Below are 12,614 nucleotides of genomic sequence, written 5' to 3'. Positions count from 1 at the left end.
AGGGAGAGAAACAGATCGGTTCGCTGGTGGGAACGAGATGATCTACTCCTTGGAAGATGAGCGTACTAAACGCGCTAGTAAGTTCCACTCCTTTGCATCCGGCAAATACTAGGAAGGATGGGAAAAAACCTTAAGTGACGCGGGTAACATGAGATGAGGGTGGTCGTGACGGGGCATCAAAACGAAAAAACAGAAAAAAGGTTTATCATTACCTGTTAACGTTACACGAGGTAATACCGTAAAACGAAAAACCGGTCTGCGGTTGGGTTTAATTGTTACTAATAAATCTTGGAACTGCATATGAGGACGATTTCTTGGGTGGCGAAGAGATTGACGCTGTTGCCTTTATGATGGATTGCGAAAAGTTATGACATTAAATCCATCCTGCAGTGCCATGAGGCTTGTCAGTAAACAGTTCATGTGTAGGAACTTGCTGTACATCGTAAAATTGTTTGGGTTTTCGTTTTCATCTGTTGTTTACGTTGTTTCGCTTGATTTTTTCAAGGTCGAGAAAAGCCATTGCACGTGCTGTCTAACGGAAAAATATTACTTCCGGTAATTAACGGATGTCAGTTTGATGCAGTCCAATTCACGTTTCTTTACTCAATTAAAGAACTAACTTCAACGGTTATGGTATTGCAACTATCGTATGTAGTAATTGTGAAATTCCCTTGAATGGGGCGGGTTCCTTTACTTGTTGTGATGGTAAATTGTTTTGTTTGTAGGTTTGAGCAATGACTCCAATAATTTTAGTTTCCAAATCTCCCAACTTGACAACATAGCAAAGCATTGAGTGTAACGTTATTTCATTACACTCTGATCGTTACACTTACCTTATCTTTAAGTTGATATTATTCTAAAAAACTGTCATTCGGATTAAAACCGAACATCAATCACGCTTGGAAAAGTTTATGCGTTTGGTAGATTTTTCATGCAAAAGATATACATGAATCAACCTGCAACATAAGCCATAAATTCCATTAGTCGTCTAGAAAAATATGTTGATGTTTTCATCCTGATTGCACAACTAGTTTGGATTCATTGCCATCCAATCCAACGATGTTACGAGAGGCGTAATGAGCGGAATTTCCGTAGAACAAGAACAAGTTCATTAGTCATAAAATTGGAAAAATAGTTTTTACTTCATATACCTGTCTATATCATGCACAGTTTGAAAAGTAGTTATGGTTTAACTTATTGCAATGCATGCTATTTTCATATTTAAAGAATTTATTATTTACTACCACGTGTATTCCTTTGTTAAGCTCTTACTTTAATGGTTATTTCTTTGATAAAAAATTGCAAACCATTTTCAGATTTATATGATATATTAAACTAGTTTATGTTTCTAACGCACATTTCTCAAAATAGTTACTATCCTTGGATTGCTAGAATGCAAGTCCGAATAACACCTGGTTTGTGGTGCTGACAGGCAAACGAACGAGAGGAAAAGAAAGAAAAAACGTTTGCTTGGTAACGTAAGATAAATTCGTAATGAAAAAGACATTGTATCAATCGCTAGAAGCACCTACTTCGAATTTCAGATGACGGAAATGTGTGACACATAAGTCGTTTATCCTTTGTTGTAGCATTGCAAAAAAATCCGCCAACCTATACTCGTTTCTCATACACGAAAACAAACTACCAAACCACGCTCGGTCGGTTGTGCTCGTTGGCTTTGCCAAAACTCAAGGTTGTATGGTTTGAAATGCTACACATTTTCCGCACGTATACCGGTTACGTATGAGATTCGATTGAATCAAGGCACCCATACGGTCGGCCTTAGATACGTTTAGATAAACGATTTTGTGCAGGCGGTGATAGCCGATGTCGGTGAAAGGCACCAATGCTGCTGCTAGCAGGAGGGGCCGTGATGGAAATGTTCCGCCAGACCATGAGGTGGAGAGGGTGAGGCCTCCACCTATCCGGGGTACCGGGCATTAAAACAATCCAAATCTGGTCCCGCGCCTAATGCCTTGCAGCTGATTACAATAACTATTTATGTCTCCGGTTTTGATGGTGTCCCGGTCCGGTGCTACAAGCATCGGTCTAGCTTTGGTTATTTCGAAAGCTAAACTAACTCACGTTAATTGATGGTATCCTTTGCAATCGGATGGAGCTAGTTTGTCATATTATGCATAACTATTAGTTTAATTATTTGATCAATGTCATTCACACATTAACGCAAATCAAATTGAGCGTCAAACATTGTTAAGAAAATTGAATTAACTTTGGTATAGCTTACCCATTATCCCACCCATCTAGAAAACATATATGTTTATAAGGAGATTACAGAGGATTTCATTACACTAACGTTCGAGATCTTCATTTTCTTTCTTTTTTTTCCATGGTGTTTGAAATGAACAGTTTTGTGATTGTCAAATAAAGCGGCAGGACTAGCTTGAAAAAAGTATGAAAACGCTAAGCAGATATAACAAACGTTTATTTAAATGCATTATAAAAATACTTCTAAATTATTTGAATTGGAACATTGATCACATTCATTATTCAGATAAGACGAAACATATCTCACTAACGACAAGACCACCAAGGAACAGGGAAGTCGTGTTCATTGAAGATCCGTGCAATTTAGTACATAGTCGCCTAAGCATATATTTGTGCATTGTACGTCCTTTTCATATATACACCCCTACCCTGTACGGGAGAACAAGTCATTTAGAAGAAAATATAATAAAAACTTTTAAATTTATTATCTTTCAATTTTATTTCATTTCATAAAAACCGCACTTTCCACAATATCGTTTGCGTAAATTTGGTAACCTTGGTCATGTTGGTGTTCCTTCGATTTACATTCGAAAATCAAATAAAACATATTGCCTGATGTCTGCCATTTTTCAAACAAAGCTGGACACGAAGCATGCATAATCTATCAATCAATCATGTAATCGTTATAATTGGCAATGTCGTGTTCGCCGCGTGGCACGGATCACCATTTAATAGTTTGCGGCTTCCACTACCCGGCGTGCCTTGTGATGGATGAAGCGTCCGGCTAAGGCTTAACAGACGTGGACAGTTGGAAACAAAGGCGTCCCGGCTGGCAGAGGTACATTAGCGCTAGGTTGACTAAATTTTCCCATCTTTCCATTTACCACCGGCAGGGCATGGCACGGTCGGTTCTTTCACCGTTCCGAGCGACAGTGTGGCTGCTGCTAATTTTCACACCCCTAGCGTGGCAGCAGCAGGTGACGGTTCGTGCAGAATCGCACGTTCCTCCGGGCGAGATCGCATTTTGGGCTCAGCTGATCGAACGCGCCGGCTGCCGGGAGGTGATGGTGCTGGACATCTTCGGGTTCCTCGGTACGGCGCGATGACTGATGAAGCTAGGCGTTGTTGCGGTTGCTTTTTTTGGCGAAAGTTTTGCTGTTCCGTTTTGTCCCTCACGCGCTGCTATCTTAATTCCAGCCCAACGTCCAGCATTCGGGAGGCAACTGTTTGCCCGGCTGTACGAAACCGGCTACCGGGTGTCCGTGTGGCGTCACTTAGACCGCGCGACGCCGCTGCTGACTCCGCTACATCGACTCGCGATTATCGTACCGATCGTAATGAAGCCATCGGTGCGTACCGACGGCACGTTGAGGCAGTTTTTCCAACAGGTACCAACCAAACTCAAGCCCGAACCCAGGCGGCACCGGAATGAAATACCTTTCCTGGCGGCGTGACGCACGTGACGGAATGGATTCTTCTGTCGATTCCCTTCTGCTTACCTTCCCGAACGAATTTCTTTCGCATCGATTCGTTATTCGCAGCTCGTGCCACTCGAGACACTGTTTACGGAGCCCTACAGCTGGATGTTGCTTATCAGCCCCGAGCACGACGCGACCGTTAAAGCCGCCCTTCGAAACCTTCCGCTGCGAGCCGACTCGAACGTCTACTGCGTGACATACCGTCCGGCAATGGATCCTTTCGGCGATGGGTCGGTTCACCTTGGCCCGAAAGTTCTACCCACGGATCGGACCGTGCGACGCATGCAAACGATCCACCCGGAAGTGGCCGGTCGCACGCTGGTCGAGCTGACTTCTCCGGTGGATCACCATCGGAACGTGTCTTGGCCGGCTGGCGTCAGTGGTGATCACAGCGTGCAGCAGCTCTACCGCCTGCAGACACGCACGAAAACGATCGACGTTTCGGTGGAGCTACTCGGTAGGTGGACGACGGTTCGGACCGCAAATCGGTTTCTAATTGGATGGGCGGGAAAAGGGGTTGAAATGAAAATGTAAAACTCCACGCCCTCAAAAAACCAACAGATCGCCGCGATCTGAGACACAGCATTATTGCGTGTCAAATCAAGCAGAGGAATTGGTATACGCACGGCTAACTAGCATGAAGGTGAGCCGGTGGACGTTTGTAATGGGAAACTGATCGAGCCGACTGATCGATTGATTGCGCTTCCAATGGCGTAGTTCCGTGCTGTGGACGCGCAAAGGACGGAGTTGTTTGGTAGACGAAATGAATAACAAGCAAGAAAGAGAGGGAAGAATCTTACATGCAATCTAGGTGAACCGTTTTGTTTGGCAATACGTATTATGATTTGGAGGGCAGCTATCTAAAAAGATATTAGGTGAAGTTTCACTTTCGCCCATTCCTTGGGATGGCTGGGAGAGGAACAAAAAGTATGTTTATGGACAATAAACCGAAAGGATTGTTTTTACAGTTTTAAACGGGTTTCGCCATTGCGGCCTCCAGCCACCACGGTGTTCCCAATTCAGGTCTAACCGTTCGGTAGTAAGCATCTCATTAGATGTACCGAGCGCGCCTGGTTGACGTAACGCTTACAGTTCGTCACATAGGTACACCTCCGCGGTCCGCGGTCGTAATGTACGGTTAAATCTTCCACATTTCTCGACGTACTTAGACTACGCGCTTTTGATTTGTCTGAGGGCACGTAGCCCACTTTCGACCTGGTGAACTCCAGGCCCCCGGGTGTAAAGCCTTGCCCAGTGTATGGCGATGAATAGATAGAGTACGGCACCTTCCCAGGGGGTAGGTATTTGACCGATTACGCAATCAGGTAGATTTGTGATATGGCGGCGGCCGGGTAATGACCGTGCTGGCGCGTACTGGGAGGCGCAACGTGAACGAAGGAAACGCTATGGCGGTGAAGCACGCCCGAGGTGGACGAATCTAAGGCCAGCGTGGTCGTAAAACTTTCGTTGGGATACGCCGATCATAACGCGGCACATTGTCGACGGGACAGGATTGTGCCTGGGAGTTGCCGTACGGTGTCTTCTCCGTCAATTGATGGAGGTGTCCCACAAAAGGTAGGCAATGAAAAATGAAGAGAAGCACAAAACAACCCCACCGACTTGCGCAAGGGCCGTGCGCGGGATGTCCTACCCTGAGTTCGCGCCCGGGTGCGGCGACATCATTTTGTTTGAGCTGGATGACCTCTACCGAGCGCCACTTGGCTCTCGTAGACGGAGTGTTTGCTGTTCGACGTGCCGTGCGGATCGTCAAGTGTGACGCAGCAGCAGATGGCTGTGTGCCGTGTTTGGTAGGAGTAAGAAAATACCTTGGCTAGAAAGTGGCAGTGCAGTGCAGGCAAAAGTCTAAACCATGATCGATCGATTGCACTCAGGCGAACGGTGCCCGACGTCATCCCTCCGCCAGTGAGATCGTTCTCGATCGATAAGTGGCCCTCGATGATAGTGAGTAGTGCACGTGAGCATTCATATAATCTTCCACAATTTTCCACTATCACCTGCGCTGCCGGGCGTGGACACGCGGACATCCGACGGTTCCGCAGCGATTGATGACACCGGACGGATGGTACTCGATCGACCGCTTGTGGCCGAACTGCGGAATGACTTTTTCCATCTGGTGAGGATTCCGATCAGGGTGTTCTCGGGCCAGAAACGCCTCATAAACCGCACTTTCATTGCCGATACTTTACCACTTTTTCGCAACGCCAGGTAAGCTATGATTGATTGAATTCTATATATCGTTTGGTTTAACGCAATTTCCGTTTCAGGATTGCTATATTTCGTACGAATATACAGGAACGTGCAAAGGATTTCAACCATGCCAATTTTTTCTTTCGACCGGTGTCAACGTACAACCTTAGGGGCAAAATACGACACGAGTTTTCCTACTCAATGCCGGTATTCCACGACCAGTGAGTGTAAACTGGATACTCGGTATTTCATGATCCTCTGAAATACGCTGATTCTCTTCACCCAGCCTTAGTTTGTACATCCGCTACCATGACATTGGCTATGATGAACGGTCATCCAAAATACTGCTAGTGGTGCTGCTGCCTATAAGTTTAATCGGCATGCTGTTCTGCCTGTCACTGCTGGTAGCCTTTAACCTCCAGAAAGCCACCGGCACTGCCAAGCTCACGCTTGCCGACTGCCTGATATGGTTCATAGGCGTAACGGCGCAGCAGGGCAGCCTCGTGCGGCCCAACTCCCTGTCAACGATGGTGCTCACCCTAGTGGCGCTGCTCTTCTCGTCGATCATGTACTGCACGTACCTGTCGCGCATCACCTCCCAGCTGTCGGTGGACGTGGAAGCGCTCGACTATCTGGACGATTTGCTGGAAACGAAGGAATACAGGATCGGTTTCGTTGGAAATGCTTCAAGATATTTGACCCCGACCGTGGTAAGTCCTTCTACCGTTTGTTTTTTTTTTTACTTCTTTATGGCATTGTGGAACGATCGAATGTTATCGCGCCATTAAACCGCCAATTCTGGCCGAAGGGCGTTTTTTATTAGCACTGCAAAGCCTCTCAAAAGGATAGTTACTGTTTGTATTGTTCCATTAGCATGTTAGTTTATATTTTCAACCGCAAGCGATGAGCGAGCGCAAGAGTATTATGTTTTTTATCGGCCACGAGCATCTCAAACACGATCGTAGTACTTTGTTTTTGTTATTTTAGCACCAAAAAGTTAAAGATATCGGAAATATATTGGAAATAAACAGCAGAGCTTCGACAAATCAAATTTCAAATCAATCAAAATTAAATTTTTCCAAGCTTGATACGACTTTTATATGTTATTATGTTATACTGTATTATGTTGTTCTGTATGATTACTCTTTTTTTATGAAACAAAATAAAAGCTAACATTATGTAGTGTCTAATAGAAACTTTCTAACCAATCAATGGACCTGAATGAATTTTTGTTTAGCAAAGGTAAAGATCATTATGGACCAAATCAGTTTTGAAAGCAAATGTGTGAAGATGGTATATAAAACAAAAACAAGAGGAAATAATATTCAACAACAACATTCATTTGCTTTAATTCGCTGGCACAAGGCGCACTCAAGCTTGAAGGAAGTTGATGGTATCGTTTGTTGATTAGTTTAATAGATAAATCCTAGCCGAGTGTTTACAAAAGTCTAAACGTTACTGTGGGCACATTTCATGCCATGCTTGGTTCACGGTCTATCAAATTTCTAGGCCAGCCGTTTATCTTGTGAGTGGAATTGGTATTCCCAAAAATTGCTATATTTTATTAAAATCATAGGCGGATCTTCCTATGAGCGGACTGAGCGTTACCGGGGATGCCCAATCTTAAGGGGCCCGGGCTGAAATCATAAGAAATCAGCGATATTACTTCTCACTTACATATACACATTACTCAGTTATAGTTTTCACTTTTGTATATGGGCAGCGAGCGAGACCAAACTTTTTTTTCTAGTTAGATTTTACATTACTTTCTTCTTCTTCTTGGCGTAACGACCTCTTGGTCATGCCTGCCCGTTAAGGGCTTACGAGACTTGTTTCCCTGTTGTACGTGGATAGTCAGTCCTCTCGTACAGGGGAGGGTCCGGTCACGGTTGGGATTCGAACCCACGCCGTCGAGGTGGTGAGCCCCGGCGCTCATGGGCCGATTTTTCTAACCGGCGCTACCGCTCGGCTGTCGCGGACCCCATTTACATTACTTTATCATTGTGAATTTTCACCTTTGAAGCCTTGGTAGAATGTGTTTTCTTTTGACTTGTTTCAGTCTAATCTTTCCGTTTGAGGTGTCTGCGATTCCCTTGCAAAATTGTGTATTGAAAATTGTTTTTCTCATTGCAGAGCAAATTTATCAGATTACATAATTGGAATGCGATTTCAAATGTATTCTTCGACCATGAAAATAGAAAAAGAACAATGGTAGTTATTTGGAATTTATATAAAATATCCTCTATTATCAAAGTAATTGATTTGAATACATTAAAAGAAGAAGAAAATAATGAAACTGTAGGAGAAAAGTAAAAAAAACAGTTTCCAATAAAAAACTATTATCTCGACTCAGTATAAGATTTCGAGGCCGTAATGAACAGCAAGATACGGATAGTTATGGAATTTGTTTTTACTTGTTTAGATTGTTTAGATGAATATGATGAATTTTTAAAGGTACATATAAAACAACATGCAAATGCTGTATAAGGAAATGTTAATTACCTATCTTATCATATTGTATATGAATTATAGAAATAATTGAAAACATAATCCGATCGGAAAATACCAGGACGGCTCCAAACTATAGCATTATTTTAAATTCTTCTCCTGATACCCCTCATGTAAATCAATTAACATTAGTTACAAAATATGTATCCGAGATGACAAAAGCAACAGAATACTTTTAATTTTTTCAAGAGTTTATTCCTATTGGTAAACATAAACATTAACTGTATGACAATACTGCAAACATGTATAATGGATTACAAGCTCTTATGTAACAAATAAGTTCAAATGTGGCCTTTGGTATAGACATATTTAGGCTCATGGAAATGTCTGGTCCACAATCAACTCAACCGCTTGGGGCCTCGAAATAGATTGATCCGCCTCTGATTATAATAATATTCATAGTTATTATGTTTTGATTTTCATTTGCAGAGGTATTTGAATACTCCAATAGAAAAGGTGATACTACAGACGGAAGAAGATAAAACTCTGTACGCTGATTCGTATGAGGAAGGAATTAGGCGTGTGCTGCAGTCAAATTATGGATTGATCAGTACTTCGGGCATTATGCGTAAGGCGCTGAATAATCGCCCGCAAAATGAATCGTGTCTGGTAAGTTTTGATATCAACAACAGATCTGCTTTGTCAGGTACATGAACGGTGACATAAATGATTTCTCCTTTTATATACTATCCACACCTTCATTTGGCAGATCACGGAGCTACAACTGGACACAATCATGCAAAATTTTGCCTTTGAAATGCAATCATTGTACGCCTACAGAAAGATGATAAACTATGCGTAAGTTTTTGGGTTTCTGCATGTTATAAAAATGCAACTGAGTAAGTTAGGCTCCCTCCTCAACTAGGATTCTTCGCTGTAAATCAAGCGGAATCGCGAAACGCCTCGGAACCGAAATGGTTCCACGCTTGAAGAGTTGTGGAAGAAATAAGCAAATTCACGCCATCACCATAAGCCACATTGAGCTTCATTTTTACTTGCTAACAGGTGGTTTTGTAGTCGCTGTACTTGTTTTGGGTTTGGAGCTCGTCGTGTTTTACAGGAAGAAATTAAAACAGCTACTGAAACAGCAAATAATGGGCTAGGAACGATACTGTTCATACCATGATTATTATAATAATATATTGACAATATATTGTTAATCGCTTTTGGGCTTCATAATTCGTGCATCAATGTAATATCAATCCACGTCAAGTATTTTACAATTGGAAGAGGCCATAATTGAAGTATTCAAATTACCATTACTTTCTTTTGCTGTTTTCACAGGATTAGCATAGACAATAGATATTTTGTTCAATAGTTATCTCAAAAGAGTTTTCATGCAAATTAAAAATTTAAACCCTCATATTAGAACCCGAAAAATTAGATATCTAGTTTTTCATCGCTAAGTGTTGCTAAGTTTTTATTTATCAATGCAACATTTTACCGTTAAATTAATCTCTCAATTTACCAATTACAAGCATTCAGCTTAAACTCGGTTTAATGCAATCTGGACATAAATAGGGCTCCTGGCTTTACAACAGAGCACAGGACTATGTTGAAAAAAACCCTGCGTCATTTTTTTAATTTCAAATTTAAAGCGAAAAATATTTGTGTTTCGACATGCACGATAAATTTATCAAAAGTTAAACTATCTTTCTCGAAACCTGTTATAGGATCTTTCTCGAAACCTGTAACAGGAGTTATCATAATCGCGACCTGTCAAGTTATCAAACTTTTTTCTGCCACTTTTACTTACCATAGCATGCAAATCGGTTCCCTTTCACCGAGAACGACACATTGAGTGCAAATAAATGTTGTTTGATGAAGCAATCCCGTTGAACGTTGTTTTTTGTGTGTTTATTTAAATAACATTTCCCCAAATTTGGCTATCTTCCGCCAGTTGCACAGCATCTCGTCTATCGGATAAGAGAAAAGTAGAAATGCAACTTAACTGACCTAGATACGACCAACAATGTGAGTCCTGCGGACGCCTATTCGCTCGTTTTTTTTCTTGTTTCGCTTCCCATACTGGCTGATGGAGGTGGATCGTGGGCGCAGTGGGTGAGAGTGGAGAATAAATTATGGAACGCGGACGTAGTCGGACCGTGCTAGTGTAGTCTTTCGTTCTGAAGATAGTGCTCCCGCTGCAGGTTACACATGTCTTCGGCGCCGGCCTGCTTAAGACAGTCGACGATCGGCTTGCCACTGTCTACCGCCATCGTCAGGCCTCGCTTGACGGCCTCCGTGGTCATGGTTTGCAGCTTCGATGCCTGCCCGGTTGCGGCGAAGATGCGGATGAACGCGGTGGTACAGCCGGATCCTGAAATGCGGGTGGGATCAGAGTAGTTAGCGTGCCGGTGCCAAACCTGCTCGGAGGCGTTTATAGCTGCGAACTCACCGTAGTTGCCGAATTCGCCGCTCTGGTAGTCGAACGGCAGCAGGTAGTGATACTGCGGCCAGTAGCTCTTGGTCACCAGGAACACCATGTTCGAGTCCGACTGCTTGTGGTTCTTGTCAAGACCCCAGATGAAGTGGGCCGAGTTCACCAGCCACGACACGTGTAGCACGATAAGGTAGCGCAGGGAGAAAGCGACGAAAATGGCCGCCTGCACCGTGTCACCCCAGTACTCGAGTGGGGCGTTGATCGGCAGCAGCACGAAAAGCACCACGTACAGCAACCAGTAGAAGCGCTTCTGGAACATCACGATCCGGTCGGCTTCCAGGTCGCTCATGTCGACCGTCTGCAGCAGCTTCTCCTGGCGTGCGCTTAGCTTGCGGATGTTGGCGAAGACTTGCGCGTGCAGGAAGTCCTTGTCGCTGTAGTAGGGGTCATCGGCGGAGCGGAAATGTGTATGATGCAGCCGATGCAAGCGTACCCAGTCGTAAATGGAACCCTGCAAGAGAATGTTGGAAAATCATAGTCACTTAAATCATTCATGTTAGAACGTACTATTTCTCACAAAAGTTTACAGGATCTGGTATTTCTATTATACGCGTGCATCTCTAATAATACGTCCCAATTTGCTTCTAAAGATAGCACCGGTATTTAAAGACCTTGAGGATGATGGGGATCAAACTGATGAGTCAAAGAACCCTTAAACTATTATTTTTTCAAGATATTCGAGCAAATGGAATCGCAGAATCCACTGTAAAGAATCTTCAGTTTTATCGTTTAGTCACATTAAGCAAAGATTTGACGATTGTCGACCTAACGGCACCAACACCATAAGAAAAATCTTCATTTGTACGAGTGTTAGCCAGTTTCCGTGCAATGAATAATTTTTTTGGAAACATAAATAACCTTCCTCAAAATTTATAAATCTCAACAAACAAAGAATCCATTTGTTGGAAAACAGAATTAACCTTTGTAAGCCCCTTTATCTCACAAGAAATATAACGTTCTTACAGCCTACGAATTTCCAAATAGCATACATTAGTGTAGTACGTTGGATGGAATCAAATAAATTTTATCTCTGAAAATTACTACATTTTCAACCCAACTGACCACTTTTTTAATTAACCTATTTCATGGATTTCTGTGGTTTTTAAAACAAAAGATGAAAAAACCTTTGAACATTTACAAAAAAAGCTCGCCTATAACTGAAGCTTTCAGCACGTTCGAAGCTTTGGTCACCTTCAAGTCAACCGTTTCATTCCCACCAAAACCGGTTCGTGCATTCATAGAGATACATACCTGTCCGCCAAGCGTTTGGAAGATCATCAGTATGAAGCGCAGTAACGGGGTGGCCTGGTATGTCCTATGGGCCCATAGACGGTGGGCCCCGGCCGTAACGCCCAAGATACCGCACAGCGTGAGCAAGGAGGCTGTCGGGACGAAGGCGTACATTTGAAAAGGAGTTGTAGGTCACCCGACACGGGTCGCGTACTCACTGAAGACAAACGTTATCGCCGATGTGTGTGAAAATAAAACGAAAATGCCGTACACTCCGAGCAGGTTCAGGTGGATGTAGAACAGGACCGAAGGCCAGCTGGCCTCCCGCTTGTTGTCTCTCGAGGAGCTACCGTCGGTGGACTGTGGAGTTTGATTGTCTGTAGCGGCCGTGCTTTTGCCATCCTCTCCTTGCTGCCCTTTGCGTTCGATCGGTTCCGTGGTGGCGGCCCCCTTTGGTGTTGCACTTGGTGCGAAATTTTCATTGTGATCGGCCATTTTCCTAGCACCGCGTTTGATTCGTC

At 43.4% G+C, this 12,614-nt stretch overlaps 1 protein-coding gene across 1 annotated transcript; it reads right to left on the bottom strand.

Annotated features, from left to right (window-relative positions):
• Positions 1 to 10,528: 10,528 nt before the first annotated feature.
• LOC131284957 (acyl-CoA Delta-9 desaturase) lies at positions 10,529 to 12,588 on the bottom strand. Its single transcript, XM_058313815.1, has 4 exons — positions 12,312 to 12,588; positions 12,115 to 12,245; positions 10,819 to 11,314; positions 10,529 to 10,740 (listed from the first exon to the last, which is right to left on the bottom strand). Exons 1-4 carry the CDS (start codon positions 12,586 to 12,588, stop codon positions 10,529 to 10,531), a joined length of 1,116 nt encoding a protein of 371 aa, XP_058169798.1.
• Positions 12,589 to 12,614: the final 26 nt, after the last annotated feature.

This window comes from Anopheles ziemanni, chromosome 3 (assembly GCF_943734765.1).
Source record: "Anopheles ziemanni chromosome 3, idAnoZiCoDA_A2_x.2, whole genome shotgun sequence".
In the NCBI taxonomy this organism is placed as follows: Eukaryota; Metazoa; Arthropoda; class Insecta; order Diptera; family Culicidae; genus Anopheles; species Anopheles ziemanni.
This window is presented reverse-complemented; position numbering and strand designations above follow the sequence as displayed.